The 21367-nt window shown below is 43.8% G+C and overlaps 1 protein-coding gene across 1 annotated transcript in view; it reads left to right on the forward strand.

Moving 5' to 3' along the window:
• The window catches only part of LOC121001209, a 119013-nt gene that overhangs the window by 88262 nt on the left and 9384 nt on the right, over positions 1-21367 (forward strand). Inside the window, exons 13-15 of the mRNA XM_040432174.1 lie at positions 89-152; positions 5441-5626; positions 20595-20777. Of these exons, the coding sequence (XP_040288108.1) occupies positions 89-152; positions 5441-5626; positions 20595-20777 (433 nt within the window). The remainder of the gene's footprint in view (positions 1-88; positions 153-5440; positions 5627-20594; positions 20778-21367) is intronic.

A 21367-nucleotide genomic window follows, 5' to 3' on the forward strand; every position in this document is an offset into this window, starting at 1 on the left:
CGATCACAATACATTGACGAGTGCCATTTGCTGAAGTGAGACAACCCCTTTAATGCATCTTAAGAATGGGATATGTTTTTACTTGCAGGAAAAGTACTATAAACGTGAGCAAAGTAGGGAAGACTCTGAAGGAAAATATTCAAGACATTCAGGTATTTGGCTCTCTGAATGCATATCTCTGTTTTATGGTAATTTGCTAACATTGCTTATACTTATCCATATTTTTAAATAAATAAAAATTAATCCAAAAGGGCAGTAATTTCAGATGAATTTCTAATTTCCGCATTCTCCTAAATTGATCATTAAAGGTCTTGTGCCAAGTAAGACTTTTGCAAGACATGTAATAAATGCATCAATTCTCTAGTTGTGTATCCATAGCTTTCTCCTGTCCCATTTTTGCACCTCCGCTGTTTCTTTAGTACTGGCTGTTTAAAAAGCTTTTCTGGGAGTTCCTGCACCCTGGAGCACATGATTTACCTGTGTAGTATAGCACTCAAAATGAAAATTCCCATGAGCACACTATGGCCCTTTGCGTGTAGAACTCCGCCAAGCACTGCTTTCAGGCTTGTGTGTGTGCTTTACTTATCCCACCATCATTATGGTGGTGACGCTCTGTGGAGGTCAATTCAGGGACTGGGGGCGCTGTGGAGGTCACTGTTATGGGGGATCTGTCTGTTACTGTTATACAGGCACTGCAGGTGTCAATGTTATGGGGCCAGCTGCGGATCTCACTGTGGATATTTTTTAACCACACATAAACAGCAAACTAAATAGACCTATACAATGCTGGCTAAGGCTAGTTTCATGCCTGCAGCAGCAATTCAATCATGCTGTTTCGGTAGAGAACAGCCTGCCAAATTCTCCAGATTTGGCACTGCCGGATGCAACAGTTATCTAACCCCTATAATGAATCCCCCTCCCCAATGCGAGGCCCCTCATATACGTTATACTTACCTTCTTCCCGGCACCCGCATCACTCTGGATGTTCTGGTTTGTTCCCTTGTCAGTGCGGTGCATGTGAGGGTGGGGGACCGTTGCTCCGATACACGGGGCGTCCCTTCCTCCCATGACCAGGTGCCTTATGTTGTTGTATAGTAATCTCATGTATTAATAAAGCTACATATATTTTATGAGTGTTTTCCTCCTTTTTTGTGCGGTTATTGGTTTGTTTTTTTTGGTCCCTGCATCACTCTGGATTCCTGCACGGCTGCCGCTGCATCTCCCTGTAGCTCGGATCAAAACATCCAATAGCCAATAGAAGGCCGCGACATTTGGCAGGTCATTTAGGGGTTGGATAACCCCTTTAACTATAAATGCAGGGGCGTAGCTATAGGGGGTGCAGAGGTAGCAGTCGCTACTGGGCCCAGGAGCCTGAGGGGGCCCAAAGACCCTTGTGGTCCATAAGAAGACACCAGTATTATAGAAAGTGCATGCTGGTCAAGTTACACCTCTGGCTCAAGGGGGTGCTGTTTAAATTTTTGCCTTGGGCAGCACGAAGGCCTTGTGCTTCCTGCCCCCGGCCACAAAGCACTGAGGGAAGGCGGGCCCCAAGCTGAACTCTTGCACCAGGGCCCATGAGCCATTAGCTACGCCCCTGTATAAATGGCTCCAGCGGAGATCCAGCCGCAATTCGGGAAAAATGCAGAGAATTGGCCGGACATCAATCCCTAGAGAAGGCTGAACTCCTATGGTCAGGCATGTGCAGTCATCGTCCTAGATCGCGCTGATTCTGTCACAGCAGGGAGAAGGTTGAGGGAGTGGAGAGAAGGCTTAACTTATATAGTGAAGCCTCCTCTGTGCTGTGACAGGGAGGAGGAGCGATGATCAGCCTCCTCTGTTAACAGCAAGAGACAATTGGAGCGGTGAACATGAAGAGACACACATGCTCAATCTGAACTCGGTACCAAACTAAAGGCTGTGTCCATGGGAAACTGTAGGGCAACAAGCTAGGGAGGGCACTTGTGCAGGGGCAAGAGCCTGAAAATAGTGCAATTGTGGGAACAATATGTAATTGCAAAAATACTTAACTGCAAAATGCTCTTCACATTGAGCTAGCGTTAACAGCACAACCCCTTTAACATCTGTGTATATATTGCAACTGAAACTGAATTAATTGGTGCTTCCTCAAATACTCAGATGTAGCAGCATTCTATTGATATGATCCATATATAAACGAACACCCCATTTATCGTACAATCATGTTCTTAGCAAATAGATTGTGATACAAAAATATCCATGCCCTCCAACAAGATGACTTCAATATGGATGGGAATATATCTCTGCTGTTCATGAGCATCTAAATAAAAGGAGTGGAACCCATAAAAAGCAGGGAGTGCACCTCTCACCTGGAGATGTGATAATGGTAGCAGTCATTATCTTTATGGGTTCCATTCTCCTTTAAAGGGGTTATCTGAGCGTATAAAAATGCCCCGAATATGCCAGGCCCCTCACATTGAATATGCTTACCTGGGTCCCCACACCCTGCGCCTCTCCTGGTTTCCGCACCGCTGCTGCAGCTTCTCCCCGTGAACTCCTGCCATTGACTGCCCCCGACACAGGATGGTTTCATCTGCGCACGGGAGAAGCTGCAGCAGCAGTGCGGGGACCCGGGTAAGTATATTCAATGTGGAGGGTCTGGCATATTGGGGGATATTTTTATACTCTCTGATACCCCCTTTAATTTAGATGACCGTGAACTGCATAGAGAGCGGTTTAGAGGTTCCCATTAGTCTTGAGGTTTTTAGATTTTTAATCAAAATCTATTTGCGAAGAGCCTCTGATTGTACATTAGATGCTGTTTATGTATAGATCATATATTGCATGTTTAGGAGGCAGAGAGCCACACGCTGGGGAAACAGGCCCCCTAAAGCCTGCTGTGGACTACTGGAGGCAGAACTGCAAGCAAGGTGACTCATGTTATATGAACTTTCCATTGTGTGTGAATTAACACCAAGACTGCAAAGTTACGTGCCGAAACTATGTGTAAAAAATTTATTATATATATATATATATATATATATATATATATATATATATATATATATATATATATATATTTATATAATATAATAAATTTTTTACACATAGTTTCGACAAGTAGCTACTATGAAGATAGTCAGCAGGCTTTAGGCTACTTTTACACTAGTGTTTTTACTGGATCCAGCAAAAATGCTACAGTTACTGATAATACAAGCATCTGCATCCATTATGAACGGATCCAGTTGTATTATCTTTAACATTGCCAAGACGGATCAGTCTTGCTCCGCATCTCATGACGGAAAGAAAACCACAGCATTTTTGCTGGATCCAGTAAAAACACTAGTGTAAAAGTAGCCTAAAGCCTGCTGACTATCTTCATAGTAGCTACTTGTTTGTCAATCTGCGTGGGGGACAAGGAATGAAGTCCTGCTTGTATTCTGACTGGCTAATGGAAAGGACGGAAGTGGATATGTTTTCCCAGGCCTGGACAAAAAATTTTTTTTTTGGTCTGCGTTCCATGAGCCATCTGACATGATTGGTTTGACTAACAGGAGGGATTCTCATGGTTAAAGAGGAAACTTTTCCCCTTTGCTGGATTGCTACTTTCCAGTGCTCTTTCTTCTGGTAAGGTCTATTATGTCTTTGGCCACCAATGGAGCATCTTTGTTGAAAGAAAAGGGAGATTCTGAAGGAAACTCGTTTTGTCAGATGCTTTGTCCAGAATATCATCTAGAACTGATCCAAAGTCTGTCTCCTTCACAGGAGATGTGGCTCTTAGAAGAAGAATCACCAGACCAGGCTCTTTACCAAGACAGCTCTGCGAATAACGTTTGATAAAGCTGCAGATGTGGCTGACTTCTGATTGGTTCAGACGCAAGGAGAGAGTTTTGGCCATAAAAGCAGCAGAAATACCAGATCTGAACATGGCAGTTGGGGGTTCCTAGGACTGCTTAAGGAGGGATTCATAGATCTCGCAGAAGACCCTTTTTAAGTTTTTAAAGGGAGTCTGTCAGCTCTTTTTCACCAATATATCGAAGAGCACTGCATACACATTCCAGACATACCTGTGTGCACTTTGTGTCTGTATTCCATGTTCAGGAAAAGCACTTTTCTTCTGCTGGAAAACAGCTCGTAGGTGCCCAAAGCAAACCAGACTGAAGAGGTGAGGGCAGCTTTAGTTGCTCATATCTTGGAATTGGTAGCCACTAGAAATATGACCTTGTTTGAAAGCTGTTATTCCAACCTTTCAAACGATACCAGAATCACAGCATTATATCCATTATATCAGAAGATATAGCCGTTAGAAATCGAGTCAGGAGTGAAAGCTGTTTGTACTTTCACTTTCAGCTGGGCACTTAGTAGCTGTATTCCAGCAGAATAAGGGCTCGTTCACACAAACGTCTGATGCCCGTTGCTGTATTGCGGACTGCATTTGTGAATTCGCAATACACGGGCACCGTTCCGTGGCCATTCCGCATCACAGATGCGGACCCATTCATTTCAATGGGTCCGGAGATGTGGAACGGAACACTACGGAAGCACTACGGAGTGATTTCTGGTGTTCCGTTCCGTGCTTTCGCACCGCAAAAAGATCTATCTTTTTGCGGAACGGAAGGATCGCTGACCTATTCAAGTGAATAGATCTGCGATCCCCATGCGCCTGCCCCACAGACGGTGCCCGTGCATTGCGTCCACAGCACGGGCTTCACACGTTCGTGTGAACGAGCCCTAAAAGTGCTTTTCCGGGATGTGGAATAAGGACACATAGTATATACAGGTTTGTCTGGAATGTGCCTGCAAATCTTCTGTGGGGCAGTGCTCTGAGTTAAAGTGGTGAAAATTAGATGACAGAGTCCCTTTGAAGGGTCTAGATGCAGATTCTTCCTCTGCAATGGGGTATTTTCTTTTAAACACTTTAGCATTTCCATATTTATTTATTTTTTTGTCTTTTCAATCCTTAGCAATCAATCTGCTGATATTCTTGTGGACAGGGGAGACTATCTTCTTTCTCCCAGCCCCTTGAACATCTGATCCTGAGTAGTTTGTGGCTCCTGTTTGCAGCAATTGTGTGTCCGGCATAGGAACGCAATAAACTGGAACAGAATTCATTCTGGTGCACTCCGTTCTGGTTTGTTCAGTTTTGTCCCCATTGACACCATATAAATGACAATGAACAGCACAAATGTAAAACACAAAACCAAAGGAAGGGGAAATTCATTTTTTCTCTATCCCATAGAGTCAATAAAAGTTAAAATGAAAAATGCAACTCATCCCACAAAAAAAAAACAAATCTTCATGTTTTTCAATCGAAAATCATAGAAAGTTATGGCTATTAAGAATGCAGTGATGCAAAAATGAAAAAATTCCTATGGGCCCTGATGCTCAAATGGACTTGGTAGTTAAGGTTTTAAATTCCATGGTTCAGTCATATGTGGTCATGTATTGTTTTTTACTTTTTTAGATTTTAGTCGCAAAAAAAGGAGGTCTATATGCTATGAAAAAGAGCATAAACCATCCAGTTCTTCTTTATGCAAGGATGAAGGGCAGTCCACATTGGATAAATGCTCGACCACAAAGGAGCATGAAACAAGAAAGCGATCAAGGAGTGCTTCTAAAGATATGACTCTCACAGTTACTTTTAACACAGGTAATTATCACAGAATTTTTGCTAATTTTTATTCTTACACTAATGCATGATCTGATTATCACAAGTTTAGTGCTCAATTAGTAATTACAAGCTTGCATCCAATTCATAGATCCTTGTGCAAAGTATACAGAAAACCTAAAATGATTGTAAAAATGTCTTAGAGGGACAGGCTCAACCATCAGTCATTTTCTTATTATAAACCTTAATCTATGAAATTATTCAGGTTGACAATCTGAAGAATAAGGACAAAAAATGGAAGATTTATCAATGGTGTTGGAAGGTGCATGAATTGTTGAGAATTGAATTGAAAATGGTGCATATAATTTATTTGACACACTTTTATGTTAGACTTTTTCTCTTTTTTTATGCCATGTTATGTCTGACATACTATACATCAGTATTTTGCGTCTGATACAGACAAATATAAATAATTTGACTAGGTCATCTTAGGTTTGCAAATGGAAATAAACCTGCTTATATACTTTCATTTCTTAGCATTGTTGCTGGACACAGCACCATGAATATATGCCCAGCTGCCACCAGGAGACAAAGAATGTATTGGCTGTGCCCAGGTGGGCAATACCCACAGGCACTAGTCTACTTGGTTTTAGTATAGAGTCCGTAGGTTTTCAACATTTTTAATAAATAAAAATATGGAAAGCATGGTGTGCATTTTAATTCAGATCTTTTGCAGCTTCTGCCAGTTTTTCCTCCAGTATTACCTCTATTTACCTCAATCTATCTTCCCATCAACTCTGATCAGCTTCCCTGTTGAAGAAAAGCATCCCCACAGCATGGTGCTGCCACCACTGTTTCACGGTGGGATTGGTGTGTTCAGGTTGATGTGCAATGTTAGATTTCCACTATAGCGTTAGGCATTTAGGACAAAAATTTCAAATTTGGACTCATCTGACTAGAGCACGTTCTTCCCCATGTTTGCTGTGTCCCCTACATGGCTTGTGGCAAACTGCAAACAGGCCTACTTATGACTTGCTTTCAAAAATTGCTTTCTTCTTGCCACTCTTCCATAAAGGCCAGATTTGAGAAGTACACTACTAATAATTGTCCTGTGGACAGATATTCCCACCTGAGCTGTGGATCTCTGCAGTTCCTCCAGAGTGACCATGGGCCTCTTGGCTGCTTATCTAATTAGTGCTCTCCTTGCCTGGGCTGTCAGTTTACTGTAGGTGGATGGCCATGTCTTAGTAGGTTTGCAGTTGTGCCAGAATTCTTCCATTTTGGGGATGATGGATTTTATATGCAAATGTGTTTTATACATTCCTTGAAGGAAAGAAAGGCAACATACATGTCATTACCACAGAACTACTGGCTAGGAAGCAAAAGACAAACACAATGAAAACAACAAAGTTTTATTTTTTTATCAAGTGGCTGGATAGTAGCAGCAGGCATAAAGATCAGGAACTTTACCAGTTCAAAAATGCAAACCACATTATTTGGTTGTTTTAGAACAAAAACAAAGCTCATCTATATGAACCAGAAACAAAATCTGTAAAATCTAGAAATGGTTTATATTAATCTTGGAATGTAGTTATAGCAAATGCAATTTAAAATCCATTCAATGTAGAGTTCTAAGGAAGAGAATTGCCTCTGCCAGATTCTCTTTTATAGAGGCTCTTAAATCAGACTTTATTATTTTTGGAGCTGAAAATAATCTTTCAACACTGACTTGGGTGGGTGGCATTGCAGTAACAATTCTGGCCACATCACTAATGATCTCTGGATAAACAAGGATTGCTTCTTCTACAGTAAGTTTTGATGAGCGATCATACTTTTCAACTTCTTTTACTTAATCAGTTATCAGTGAGAGGCTAGGTTAACCATGGGCGTTGCGTTCCCTGTAACAGCGGAACACAACACAATGGAAAGTGTAAGTATTGCCGCTCCTTAACTGTGTGTTGCGTACCATATAGTGAAGCATATGAAAAGCATGCTTCTTCACTGTCACTTAACGTGTTCGTTTTGCGGTAACGTGACGCACTGCATGCATTGGCCTTTATTCTTACAGTAGAGAAGTTAATTAATTTAAACTTTTTGTGAATTGGGACATTTAAACGTGCTTTTTTTTAATTAAATTTTTTTTTATTCCAATTTAAATTTAGTCTGAGTCGGTTCATTTTTACCAACTCCGACTCCAGGTACCCAATATTGCCTCCGACTCCTCGACTCAGACTCCGACTCCACAGCCCTGATTTTAACAGTGCCCTGTGAAATGTTCAGACCTTGGGATATATATATTTTTTTTTTATAGCCTAACCCAGCTTTACACTTCTCCACAACTTTATATTTGATCTGTCTGGTGTGTTACTTGGTTTTCATGATGCTCTTTTATAGCTAATGTTCACTAACAAACCTCTGAGGTTTTCACAGAACAGCTATGGTTATACTGAGAATAAATTACCTGAAGCTAGATTCTATTTACTTATTACAGAAGGTGACTTCTGAAGGCAATTGGTTGTTATGGACTATTAATACAAAATGGATACTTGCTTGTTGAGGACTATGTTTAGCTAAGATGGCGGCCAGGCATTCAGCCAACACCTATAAACTAGAATCTTACTTTGTGTTTTATCATGTGTTTCTTTGTGGTTTCCGTTCAGCTCAAGCAAGCAGTTACAAAGAGGTTTCCGTTCAGCTCAAGCAAGCAGTTAGAAAGTAGAAAGAAGTAACGGTTTCTCCCACGAGCCAGGAGGGAGGGGGGAGGAATTTACTCTGAGCTGTGAAGGTTACAGAAAAAGTACAGTGTTTGTAGCCAATAGGGAAGATATACTTTATCTTTCACTCACCCCCTCCCACCTCTCCCTGTCGTAAAACCTATGTATTATGCTGTTTTCAGAAAATAAAGCAGAGATCCTGTTTAACCCCGTGCTGTGGGTTGTCTCAGTTTGATCTCTCCGTGCACGTACACTAATTGATTTGGATCAGTACATCAACCGAACTGGCAGCTTGGCCAGAACCAGAACAATTTTGGCGCCCAACGTGGGGCTCGAGGATTGGACCCTCTGTTCCCGTACCCCCAGAGACCAGACGAGGAGAGGCGCACTAACGGACACCGGGATCGCAACCCGTGATATGAGGTGAGAAAATTGAGTCATCTTGCCTATAAAGTGTCCCCTGGTGTAGCCTCTTGGAGTTCGTCTGAGGGAGGGGTGCGGAAGCAGTCTGGGACGTCCTCGAGGGCATGAAAGTAAGAACCCCATATGTTTTTTAAAGTCTTGATGTACTGTGTTGTGCCTATAAAGTTGTGAAGACCCTGTTGACAAGTATCACTGACTGAGACACGGAGTTCTCCTGTGTGCCTGTATCGGAGTTCAGCCCGGCGTCTGACTCAAATCTCCATAAAGGGGACGATCACAGATGGGTGGAGAGCGGTTCGGGGTAGCCCAGAGTGTGCTGCCGGGACTCAAAGGTCTTCACGTCCAGTGATTACTTTATACAGAGGTCTTTAGGCGGCTCCAGTAGGTGCGAGAGACGATTAGACAGTACGCAAGGGTTCTTCCTTGATGTATTGTGGTTTATTGTTTTTAATGTGCGACCCTTTGTAACGGAAACACAGACTGATAGAAACCCAAAGGTCTCCTAAAGTGCCTGTCTCAATCGGTCACCCTGGTGTTGTGACCGAGAGGCGACAGAAGGGAGGAGACCGGCCAGTGTCTACCCAGAGTGTGTAGGACATTAGGCTCAACGTGTTATATCAGGTTTCTGTGTTGTCCAGAACAAGGTGAAGGATCCAGATAATGGGAAATGAGGAAAGTGTCCCGAAGGGTTACTGTTCTCCTGAACAGTACGTGGCGGACAGGAGAGGCAAACGTTTCATAAAAGGATTAACTAAGTTGGAGAAGAGTTATAGTGTCTGTAAAGGAGGCATCCTTTGTAGTGCCACCTGGCAAGTGTTGTTAAACGAGAAGAGGGGGAAGTTAGAAGATGATAAATTGACAGACATGGTCCGTGTGTGGTTGGACTGTAGTAAAGAATTTGAACAGACGGGGGGGAGAACAAAATTTGGATGAGAAAAGACAGAGATATTTCTGTAAACCTGGTGTTGCATTGATACATGACTTGCCAACACCCTATAAATGGCGCCGGGAAGAAAGCAGGTGGGTGGACCTGCAAAACATGTGGTCAACAGAATCCCTCCTCCCGAAATACGTGCCTTCACTGTGGGGCTCCCCACCCACAAAACCACACCTTGGTAACTACTCCCCGGCACGTCCCATCACTTCCCGTGTTAGCTACAGCGCCATCTTGTCCCCAGGCAACGCCCATGAACGGACCTTTAATATCATTCGGTCCGGGCCCCCCCCCCCCCCTCCGTCACTCCTATGTCACCCTTGCCCCTTCCTACTACCTTGTACCCCATGGTTAACCCGGACGGTACATTCATGCTACCACACTCACCTGCCACCCTTACTCCTATAATGGTAGGGGGGCAACCTGATGAAGCAGAACAGGGGGATGCAGACGGTGCTGCAGAATCCACATCCCCTCAACAGTTATTCACCATAGTGAATTTACTGCCTGACCCTGAGACCCATCCCATGCCCTTTTTCAGGAAACTGTCTCAAGTGCACCAAACCTATGGGTGCACATGGTTAGACCTGCAAAGTATAGTGGAAAACAAGACAGGTGAATACTCCACACTGGTAATGGATCAAATCCACATCCCTGAACTTAAAGGTGCTAACTTTGACCCCCGGGATCATGAGTCTGGAGAATTCTTTATAGAACAATTACAGACAAATGGGCGAAAGCAAGATTAGCAGATCATTCCACCACATTGCAGGACAGCTACGGGGGATCAGTTGACCCCCACCTTTTTTCTTTTCACAGAAATGTTAGTTTCTGCTGTGTTAGTTTAAGATCCTCTTTCTGATAAGAAACTGTCTTGCTTCTTGGTCTTTGTGGTTTTCACTCAAATTATGTGACACCCACGGCTGCTGGATGTCTGACAATAAAATTCTGCACTGATTCATATGAACAAGGGGATTCGCTGCAAACCATTTTGCACCTCATCCCCAATACTCTCTGGACCAAAGGACCCCATGATATCGGACGCCTCAATGTCCCACCGGTCACTGTGACCCTGAAGGATCCCAAGGTTCTGCCATACAAAGCGTAATATCCGCTTTCTATCTCACAACAGGATGCTATTACCCTCCAGGTGCAGGCCCTCCTGCAGAATGGGCCAATCAAGATCACTACTTCTCCCTGTAACTCACCCCTTTACCCAGTACGGAAGAAAAGGGAGAAAGGACAGCCTCCAACGTACCGCATGGTGCAGGACCTCCGAGCTGTCAATGAGGCTACTGTTCTTGAGACACCTATTGTCCCCAATCCGCACACACCCCTTGCTGGCATTCCACCCACTGCCACTACTTTCACTGTCATTGATCTGGCCAATGCATTCTTTTCTGTACCCTTACATGAGAAATGTCAGTTTCTTTTTGCTTTCACACATGCAGGCAAACAGTACACCTGGACTGTTATGCCTCAAGGGGCTCAAAACAGCCCTTCCTGCTTCAGCAAGGCTATGTCCTCTGTTCTGCAACCCTGGCAAGCAGATCACCCGGATGTGGAACTCCTCCAGTATGTGGATGACCTTCTCCTCTGTGCGGTCTCTCCCCAAATCTGCATGACCAAATCTGTCTCACTTCTCCAGTTTTTAGCCTCTGCTGGATGTCGAGTCTCACAAGCCAAACTACAACTGTGTCTCCCCAAAGTTGTCTTCCTAGGTCATTGCATCTCTCAAGGTCACAAGCACCTAACTGAGGCGAGGAAGAAGGCTATCTCTGACATCCAACTCCCGGACACTCCTCATCAGCTGCAAACCTTTCTGGGACTCATCTCCTACTGCAGGCCCTGGATCTCTGATGCTTCTATCCTCATGCAGCCCTTATATGACTGGATTTTATTTAGGGTCATCAGAGTACAGGTGGCTGAATACAAATGCACGGCACACTTTTGCAGATTTTTATTTATTTGTAACGTGGAAAAGTTGGACACTTGGTTTGCCTTAACAAAACCAGGGAGGGAGAACAACATCAAAGAAAAAGGAGATCCCCCCCCCCCCTCATAAAACACATCCAGTTTACACATCCAGACAGTCGGGCATATTATCGGGAACATTTCGTTCCAGACAATCAGCCAGACTAAAGCCTCATGCACACGTCCGTGGAACACGGACCGTGAGATACCGGCCTGGATTCCTGCTGAGTGCAGGCGCGCACGGCGTCATTGATTGATATGATGCCGTGCGCAACCAATGACTCCGTGCGCTCCTGCACTCAGCAGGAATCCAGGCTGGTATCTCACGGTCCGTGTTCTAAGGACGTGTGCATGAAGCTTAAAGCTGTGGCTGATCACCTGATGAACAAGCAACTGTTGTTCGTGCAGGCTAGTAAATTATCATTTTTGGGCAGCAGATCGTGCTGTCTAAACAGCACTACTGCCCAGAAACAATTCAGCTGTATGAGGGCGAGCAAATGCAATTGCTGTGGAGGAGATCGCTTCACCTCCACTATCGAGCAGGCAGTTGTCGGGAACGCTTCCTTCCCGATAATTAGCTGGTTGGACTCTCCTGCATAACTGAAATGGGACGGATCCGTTATGCAGGCCATAGACCTCTTTTATGACGGAATGTATAACGAAATGCCTCTAAAGGCATTCCGTTATGCATTCCATCATGGAATTGCATTATGTTCCGTAGTGCATCCATAATGCAATTCTGCTTTTACCACCAAACTAAGGGCAAACAAATTTTAAAATATGAAATTCGCTCATCTCTAGTTAAGACCTTTACTGGTGGCTCTCTCGTAACCCTAGGCAAGTCTTCCTCTTCACTTGGAGGTCATTTCCACCAATGTCAGTTTCACTGGTTAGGGAATGATGATTGGGCCTCTTACAGACTAAGGTCTCTGGGTCATGGTGGAGTCCTCCATGCATTTTAAACTTTTGGAGCTTCAGGCAGTATTCTTAACACTTTCTCATTGGACTCATCAACTCTGGGGTCTCCCAGTCAGAAACCAGATTGAAAATTCCAAGGTTTTGACTTAACTGAACCACCAAAGGGGTACAAGGAACGGAGCAGCAATAGGGGAAGCCTCTCAACCCCTGAGGCAGACAGCGAAACATGCCCTCTTTCAGTTGTCCACAATCCCAATGTGGACAATTTGGCGCCGACTTCGTTAGTCGCCAGATTCTGGATCAGGGAAATTCCCCCCCCTAGGTGTTTCTTTAGCTGTGTTATCATGTTGATCTTTTTGCCTCCTCTCTGAATCACAAGTTGCTAGCTTACATCGCAAAGTTTCAGGATCCTTATGCCATAGCTGTTGACACCCTGGTAGTTCCCTCGTCTCAGTTCATTCTTCTGTATCTCTTTTCTCCTTTTCCACTTTTTCCTCATGTACTCAAGCATCTCCTTTCAGAGGGCGTTCCGGCTTTCTCTGGATCCAGACTGGCCTTTTTGGAATTGGCATACAGGTCTCGTGTTCCTTCTCGTGCACTTTCTGTGGCCCCTTCCTCTTCAGCCAGACCTCCTTTCCTTAGATCCTCTATTCCAGGCTTGGCCAACCTGTGGCTCTCCAGCTGTTGTAAAACTACAACTCCCACCATGCCCTGCTGTAGGCTGATAGCTGTAGGCAGTCTGAGCATGCTGGGAGTTGTAGTTTTGCAACAGCTGGAGAGCCTCAGGTTGGCCATCCCTGCTCTAACGTCATGGCTGTTTGGCAGCAGTTTTAGGGTCAGAAAGACTATGAAACCTTGTCATTCAGACGTAAGCCTCAGTGCCAAAATTTACCATCACACATGGAGGGCCTATATTTCCTCTTGCGAGTCTTACAAGTTACATAATTTGATTTATTAATTTTTTATTTGGTTTTTTCCATCCCCTGCATTTTGTATTTTCTCCAGTCTGGGCTGGAACATAGTCTGGCATCTCTTAAAGGCCTCATCTCTCTTATTCTTTCTTTTTCAGCAGTCTTTGGCTTTTCACACTCAGATTAAGACTTTTCTTTAGGGGAGGCTTACTGTGTCCTCTTTTTTCGCCCACCTGTGGAACACTGAGATTTGAACCTGGACCTAGATGTTCTCCAGTCTTCTCCCCTTGAACCATTGTGGGAGGTCTCTCTTCGCCTTCTTTCCTGCAAGGTCTTTATTATTATTTTTTTGTCTTGTAAGTCCCATTTCTTGTCCTTTAAAGGGACAATGTGCTACTCTGTCCTCCCCATCCTTCCTTCAGAAGGAGGTCTCTTACTTTCACATCAATGAGGACACTGTTCTTCCATCTCTCTCCTAACCCCCCCCCCCCTCATCTGTGGGAGAGGTCCCTTCACTACCTTGATGTTGTCCAGGTGGTGAGAATCGAGCGGTCAGTGACCTGCCGTTTTGTTTGGCCTCGCAAGAGCATGCTGGTCCCCAAGTCATTCATCTCCTGTTGGATTTGGCCTGCTTTTAAAGCTCCTACAAAAAAAATTATTCTGTTCTTTCTGACCTGTCAGAAAGGTACATGATGTAAACTGTAGTGAAGGTAGTCTTCTTGCCAGTGACTGTATTTACGAGTTATCCCCTCTGTTCTGATCCTCAGCTGTCTCCTGTGACCAACACTGACTTTCAAAATGACACTGCATCTTATGTGTGGACAGGAAGCCAGTTTCTCTATGTATTCCTATGGAAGCCTAAATGGCAGTCTCATAGGAATGAATAGAGAAATAACTGCTTTCCTAATTTGTCATTTGGACACATGACACAGCTGAGGATCAGAAGGGAGGTTTTAAACCACAAATTTAATCACTAGTAAGAAGGTTACTTCACCACAATTTACAACCTGTACCTTTCTAACAGGTCAGAGAATAAACATTTTTGTGGGAGCACTGCTTTAAAGGACGCCTGCATAGGTAAGGGTCAGGCCCCTCCACTCCAGGTGACCACACATTCTGCTAAAGATGTCGTAGACCTCTATGTATCAGGCTTTAGCTTCTGCAAGGCCACAAGCCTGTGTTTGCAATTTTTCTTTGTTCTGCAGGAGGATGTGTACTAGGTAGTTTGCATAGATGTTCTACAATGTCCCATGCTACTGTGTCCCCCAGTATTATTAAAAAGAAAACAGATTTTTTTTTGTACTGCTGTAAAATCCCTTGTATGTTTCCTGTGCCCAATCTGCTGTTACTGGTTCTCCATGTTCAGGACATTTGTTGGTTTGGTTTTACCTTTTGTATTTTAGTTCTTTGTCTCTCTACTGCTGTTGGTACCAACTGGTTAAACTGGTGCCTGTGTTTTAGTGTGAACCTCCTGGTGGTAGCTGGGCATATAGCCCTGGTGCTGTGTCCCTAAATGCTTTCAACGAGAAAGGGATTTTACGATAAGTACAAAAATCCAGTGATTCCAAACTACATGGATCCCTTAACAGGAGTTCTAGGCTTCGTTTATAAGCTGTGCCTTTGAAACAAGCTCTAGTTCTGGGATGGCGTGATCTGACTTCGTTCATTAGATAAACCAGACCCTTTTTCAGCAGTGGCTAATAGAGAAGGGTCTATGCTTTTCCATACAATGTGCCATTGTTGGATATCCCATATCACACATTATACATATATATATATTTTTTAAACATTTCCATTGATCATTTTAATATTTTGACATTAGCGCTCAGCAAGGGCATGCAATTATTAGAGTGGAAAGGTTTAAAAAAAAAAAAAAAAAACTGGTTTGCCAAATGTATTTATAGTTTTGTGTTGACCTTTAGTATACAGCCCATATCTTGCATCTGTGAGAGAGAGATGGTGGTTTTTTATTTTTATTTTTTTAAACCAGTAGGTGGCTTTTACCAATACAGTGGCACAGGTGAGAGCTTTCTGTTGGAGGTGTACTTCGGAATATCTTCCCAGTGTATGTCTAGGATGCAGTGCTGAAGGGTTTTATGTAACCTAACATTGATGGTCTAAGCTTGGAATAAATTGACCCTTTATTTGTGATCCTCTACAGATCAGCTTTCACTAATACCCTCTGCAGTGGCAATTGTGTCTAGTATGGCAGTTCTCGCCTGAATAAAATGTTAAATGCTAAAAAAATACTTAATTCAGTTACTAACATCAAAAAAAAAAAAAGGGGGGGTAAGGTGTGCAATCCAAATGCTTTAATCACTCCAGCAGCAATACACTACTGGGTAATCTATTTACTTTTTTTCCCCGGTGATACTGCGACCTACACTTTTTGCCTGATTCAGTGCGTTTGGGCAGTTGCCCTGTTTTAAGATGTTAGAAACTGAATAAAGTATTTATTATTTTTTCATTTAATGTTTTATTCAAGTGTGAATCTATCAATTTTCCAGAATGTCTACCAACACATTGTATTGTTTTGATAACTAGTAAGGCAGTTCTGCCCTATGCACTTTAATGGGGGACAGCTGTAATGCCAAACAGATCTATGACATGAATGTGTCGGTTACGACAATGAAGGAGCTCTGGAAATCCAGCATGGACTTCAGATTCTTCCATATAGAGGGTTACTGGTATCGTGCTAAGCAGAGGCCATCAGTATTACATCCCAGAAAACCTCTCATTAATGACATAGGGGACACAGCATCATGGGAATAGGCCCTGAAACTAGGAATACAAGTGTTGGCTCCGCCTTGGTGGGCTATACCATTTCCGAAGACACTAAGCTAATCCGTTTTAGGCTAGTGTCTGTAGGAGGCAGACGCAACCTCTTTGATCAGGTCTGTATTTAGTTTTTTTTGTTTTTTCCTTCATTTGTTCATACTTTTATTGCAGCAGGGTGATCCGCATTGTGGGCTGACACCCAAGTGGCATCCCCTTGTGAGAACTAACTGACTTGCCACATGGTGAGGTTACTAAATGGGTCACCTTGTCTTTCTACGTGTCCTCAGGTTCATAGAATTCTCCTTGTTGTAGCCCACCTCTACCCCACTGCCTTCGCCTACCTCATTTTTGTATCATTTCCATTTCCCCCTTCCCCATGCACACACAAACACACACTTCCCACCAGGAGAACTTTTCATCTCTGGGCCACAATGGACTTTGCTTTCCTGTTTTTTTTTCCTGAGATGCTCGGCTCGTTTGTAATCCTGAGCAACCACAGGCTTTCTCTGTGGGAAGAGTTTTCTGCCCTCCACCACAAGTTCCTTCACCATTGCTGGTTCTTGTACTTGCAGCACCTTCTCCCTGAGTGGCCTCAGGAATGTCTTCCAGCACCTGCGGACAGTAGCAAAAGCACTTGCAGCAGCCTGCATTTGGTGGGACACACCGTCTTGGAACCGGTAGGCTAGTCTTCTGGTCTAGTCCCCTTTTTCCTCAGGAATCTATCTCCCTTTCTTTCTAGCCTCCATGTCCTCCTCCCTGGAAAACCACAACAGGCACCTAGGCCCATTCATGGTCACCATGTATTTTACAAGGGCATGAGCCCATCGGCACACAGTACCTTTCTCCAGACCCTGCCAGGATGCCCCTTGATCCCCCTGCCCAGGCGTAGGCTCCCCTGGATCAGACCTTATCCTTTACCCAGGCCATAGGAAACCTTTTCTGGCTCCTCCAATCTGTGGTTGAGACCCTGGAGTGCTTAACCACCAAAATTGCTGCTGAGCCAGCTCTCCCCCAAAGAATACTTTTGAGAACAGTCATGTTCTGTCTCCAGTAGCAGATCCCACAAGCAGCCTAGGGTCTCACACTATTAGTTCCAGGAGCCCCTCTGCAGACAGGGCTACTACTGGCAGAACCACCTGTCCTCTAGTCTAATTCCATGCGATCTTTTACCATGTAGGGGGCGGTCAAGGACACCTTCCAATAGGTATTTTGCCTAGCTTTTTTTCAAGTAATAGTGACACCTTGACAGATGTCTGCCTTCCCCCAAGAGCATGCTTTGTCAAGGTCGCCACCCTTCTGTTGACACTGCTTTACTTTGTGATCCCATGGACAAAAAGGTTGATTCCATTTCTAAGCCAGCCTCTGTTGCTGCAGGCTCAGCTCTCCACCTGACCTTTGCTAGCTCCTGGATCGATAAAGCCTGCACTTGGTCCAATCAGTTCCGACAGAGCCTTTTCTCCAGAGCCTTCTAGGGGGAAATCCAGCTCCTTTTAAATATCTTTAGGCTGTCTCCCTCGAATCTGCTCGCCTCATTAACAAGACAGCAGCTAACTTTGTCACCAGCCACTGCACCATATTGATCCGGTCCTGGGTTTTCAGAAAGGTCTCGGAGAAGTTACCTCCTGACGCCACAGAAAGTTCTCTTTTGCCCAAGCATATACTAGTAATAATCTTTATATAGTGACAACATATTCCGCAGAGCTTTACAGTCAGAGGGTGCATGTGCAAACAAGCAATTCAACAATTAAAACAAGAGGAATGAAGGCCCAGTTTGCAACAGCTTCCAATCTGTGAGAAGATAGGCTCTAAAAAGTGCTTGTTTTGTACAGTGATCCAGCCATCTTAACAAAATAGGGAAATGTAAATATGTAATCACTAGCCAATATTTAGGAGAGCAAGAATAGCGCTCTTAATCAAGTCCCAGTAAGTCCTTGTGAAATGGACCAAGAAACATCAATAATAGCCGTACTTGGAGCAAGAAGTCCTGATTACTTGATATTGATAGAGGAACAATCCTGTATTGTATAGCTGGCTGCTTGGTTTGTGAATGGCTTAATGGAAACTTACTACCACACCGGATTTGGTGAGATCTGGATAATACATATGCTTATTTTCATATCAATATTTAAATGGACCGCATTTGAGGGGGCATTGTAGGTCTTGGATATATCCTTTAAAGGAACGTGATGTGGAACCCTAAAAAGATGTGTTTTAGGGAGCACCTAAAGCTGTGGGAATTAACTTAATTGCTTCATACAGGGAATTCCAGAGGACTGGGACAGCTCGAGAGAAGTCTTGGAGACTAAAGGTATATGTTTGGATTATAGTGGATGTAATCATCTGCAGAGCATAGAGCCAGTGGTGTACATAGAGACGTAAGAGCCCCATAGCAAGGATCAAACCAGGCCCCCCACACAGGACATAAGGGTTTTTGCTTAGACCCTTGGGTCATTTTCCACTGCCTCATTTGCTAAAAGTTGTTCCAGTAGAGGGTAGAGTCCTGGCCAAGTTTTCAACACCAGTAGAAGAGGAGATAATCCCAACTAGGACTGGGCGTCCTTTTCCCTGGGCCCCATAGCAGTCGCATGGTCTGCCGCTATGGTAGTTACGCCCCTGCATAGAGCACTGGTAGGGTCGTAGACAGGAGTGTGGAAATATAGGGAGGTGCAGCACTGTGGAGATCTTTGTGGCTGAGAGTGAACGTTTTTAAATTGAATTGTATACTGACTAGTTAACCAGTGCAATGACTGGCACAGGGTGGAGGCATTGGAGTAGCAGTTAGATGAACCAGGCTGGATTGGGGGGGGGGGGGGGGAAGAGTTTAGTGAGGGGAGACCAATTGTAAGTGAGAGACAGTAGTCAATTCGAGAATGGATCAGGGTTACATTGAGAGGTTTTTTTGTTTTTGTTTTTTTTGTTTCCACAGAGTCTATCTGTTTTTTTTGCGGATCCCCAATTTGCAAACCGCAAAACACACAACAGTCATTTGCATGAGGCCTTATAGAGATGTTTGAGATGTAGGTGGCATGAGTGAGAGATTGGATATAGGCGATGAAGGAAAGATCAGTGTCGAACATGGCACAAAGACTGCAGTCATGCTGCCTTGACATTATGGTAGTGCCACACACAGTGAAATACCACATTTAGGCAAGTTAGTACGTGGAGAAAACACAAGTAGTTCAGTTTTTGAAAGATTCAGTTTCAGATAGAGAGAGGACATGTTAGACAGGCAGTCAAGTGGTGGTCTGGAGTACAGCAAGAGTGATGTCATGAGATGAAGTGTATAGTTGGATGTTGTCAGCATAGATTTGGTGCTGAAAACCAAATCTACTGATGGTCTGTCCAATAGGGGCTGTGTAGAGAGGACCTATAGAAGTGGTAGTGCCAGCAAATGACATACTGAAAGAGCAGCCATAAAGTTAGGAAGAAAACCAGGAGACTGCAGTATCCTTAAGACAATAGATTGGAGCAGACAGAGTTGGAGCTGGTGGTTTACAGTGTCAAATGCTGCAGAGAGATCGAGAAGAATGAGTAGAGTGTAGATGCAGGAGGTAATTTGGAAGTTTAAGGGCAGTTTCTGTAGAGGGAAGAAGGGGATTTTAAGGGGTCAAAGAGAGAGACAGCAGATGATCAGCCACATCAGGACAAGAGATGGAATAGACTGGGGACAATGATGACTGCCAAGTATCTGTAAGTTTGTTATGGTCAGTGGCATGTAGATTTTTGAATGAGTGATAAGTAGGAGTGTGCTGCAATGGAGGAGGAATTGTGAAGGAGAAAAGGTTTTCGTCCGAGAGCGGGAGAGGAGAGTTAGTGAAGTCAGAAACGGCAGAGCTGAAATAACAGGTTTAGTGTACTGTCATATTTGTGTCTAAGAAAGTTGTGAAAGGCTTAGAGAAGAGATGATAAAAGGTGGGAGGCAGATGCAGTGATTGGGCTAACTATGAGGATGTTAGTCACCCAAAATTGAGCGTTGGTAATTCAGAAGACCGGAAATGGGGAAACCAGGGGAACCCATTCTCCATTTCTTGGGTATTGTTTTTGGTTCTCTACCTGATTCTGAACAGGTCGGTTCTTTATTCTTGTTACAACAGTTTTTTTTTTTTTTTTTTTTTTTACTTTTTCCTACTGTGGAGCAAATTTTTTTTTTATATTCCTAGTGGCAGAGCCTATACCATGGTACAGATATCTGATTTTGTGCTTTAAGTATTTTACAAAACCCCAAAGATTCCACTGCAGTGTCATATTTGGGTGCATTTCATACATACTTGAGTTCATCCTCTGGACCACAGAAAATTTTTAATTGATCTGCATTTGTTTTTTACCTCCATAACATTACGATGCTTTTACTTGGTAAGGTTCTGAGAGTGAAGAAAAGAATTCAAATCTACAACTTGAACAGCAAGAATCAACTACTGCTTGCCCAGTCAATGAACAATTAGTAGTGTCAGGTGACGATATAACTAAGACCACAGAAGCTATTTGGCGCAGTCCGAATGTCCATGAGATCCAGGCAAAACGTATTAGGAAGTGTAGCACAGGTAAGTACGAAAATCCTGAACAACTGTTGTTTTTTTATTTATTTTTAAAAAAAAAATTTTATTTTTTCAATATGAACTAACTTAACCGCCTCCGGACCGCGAGATTTCCTGTGAACGCGTGCACACAGGTGCGCGCGTTCACAGGAACTGCAGGTAAGCGAGTGGATCTGCAGCCTGCCAGCGGCGATCGTTTGCTGGCAGGCTGTAGATACGATTTTTTGTTTTTAACCCCTAACAGGTATATTAGACGCTGTTTTGATAACCGCGTTTAATATACCTGCTACCTGGTCCTCTGGTGGTCCCTTTTGCTTGGATCGACCACCAGAAGACACAGGCAGCTCTGTAATAAGTAGCACCACACTACACTACCCCCCCCCCCCCCGTCACTTATTAACCCCTTATTAACCCCTGATCACCCCATATAGACTCCCTGATCACCCCCCTGTCATTGATCACCCCCCTGTAAGGCTCCATTCAGACGTCCGTATGTGTTTTACGGATCCATGGATCGGATCCGCAAAACACATACGGACGTCTGAATGGAGCCTTACAGGGGGGTGATCAATGACAGGCTGGTGATCACCCCATAT

This window comes from Bufo bufo, chromosome 5 (genome assembly GCF_905171765.1).
Source record: "Bufo bufo chromosome 5, aBufBuf1.1, whole genome shotgun sequence".
NCBI classification, from domain to species: Eukaryota; Metazoa; Chordata; class Amphibia; order Anura; family Bufonidae; genus Bufo; species Bufo bufo.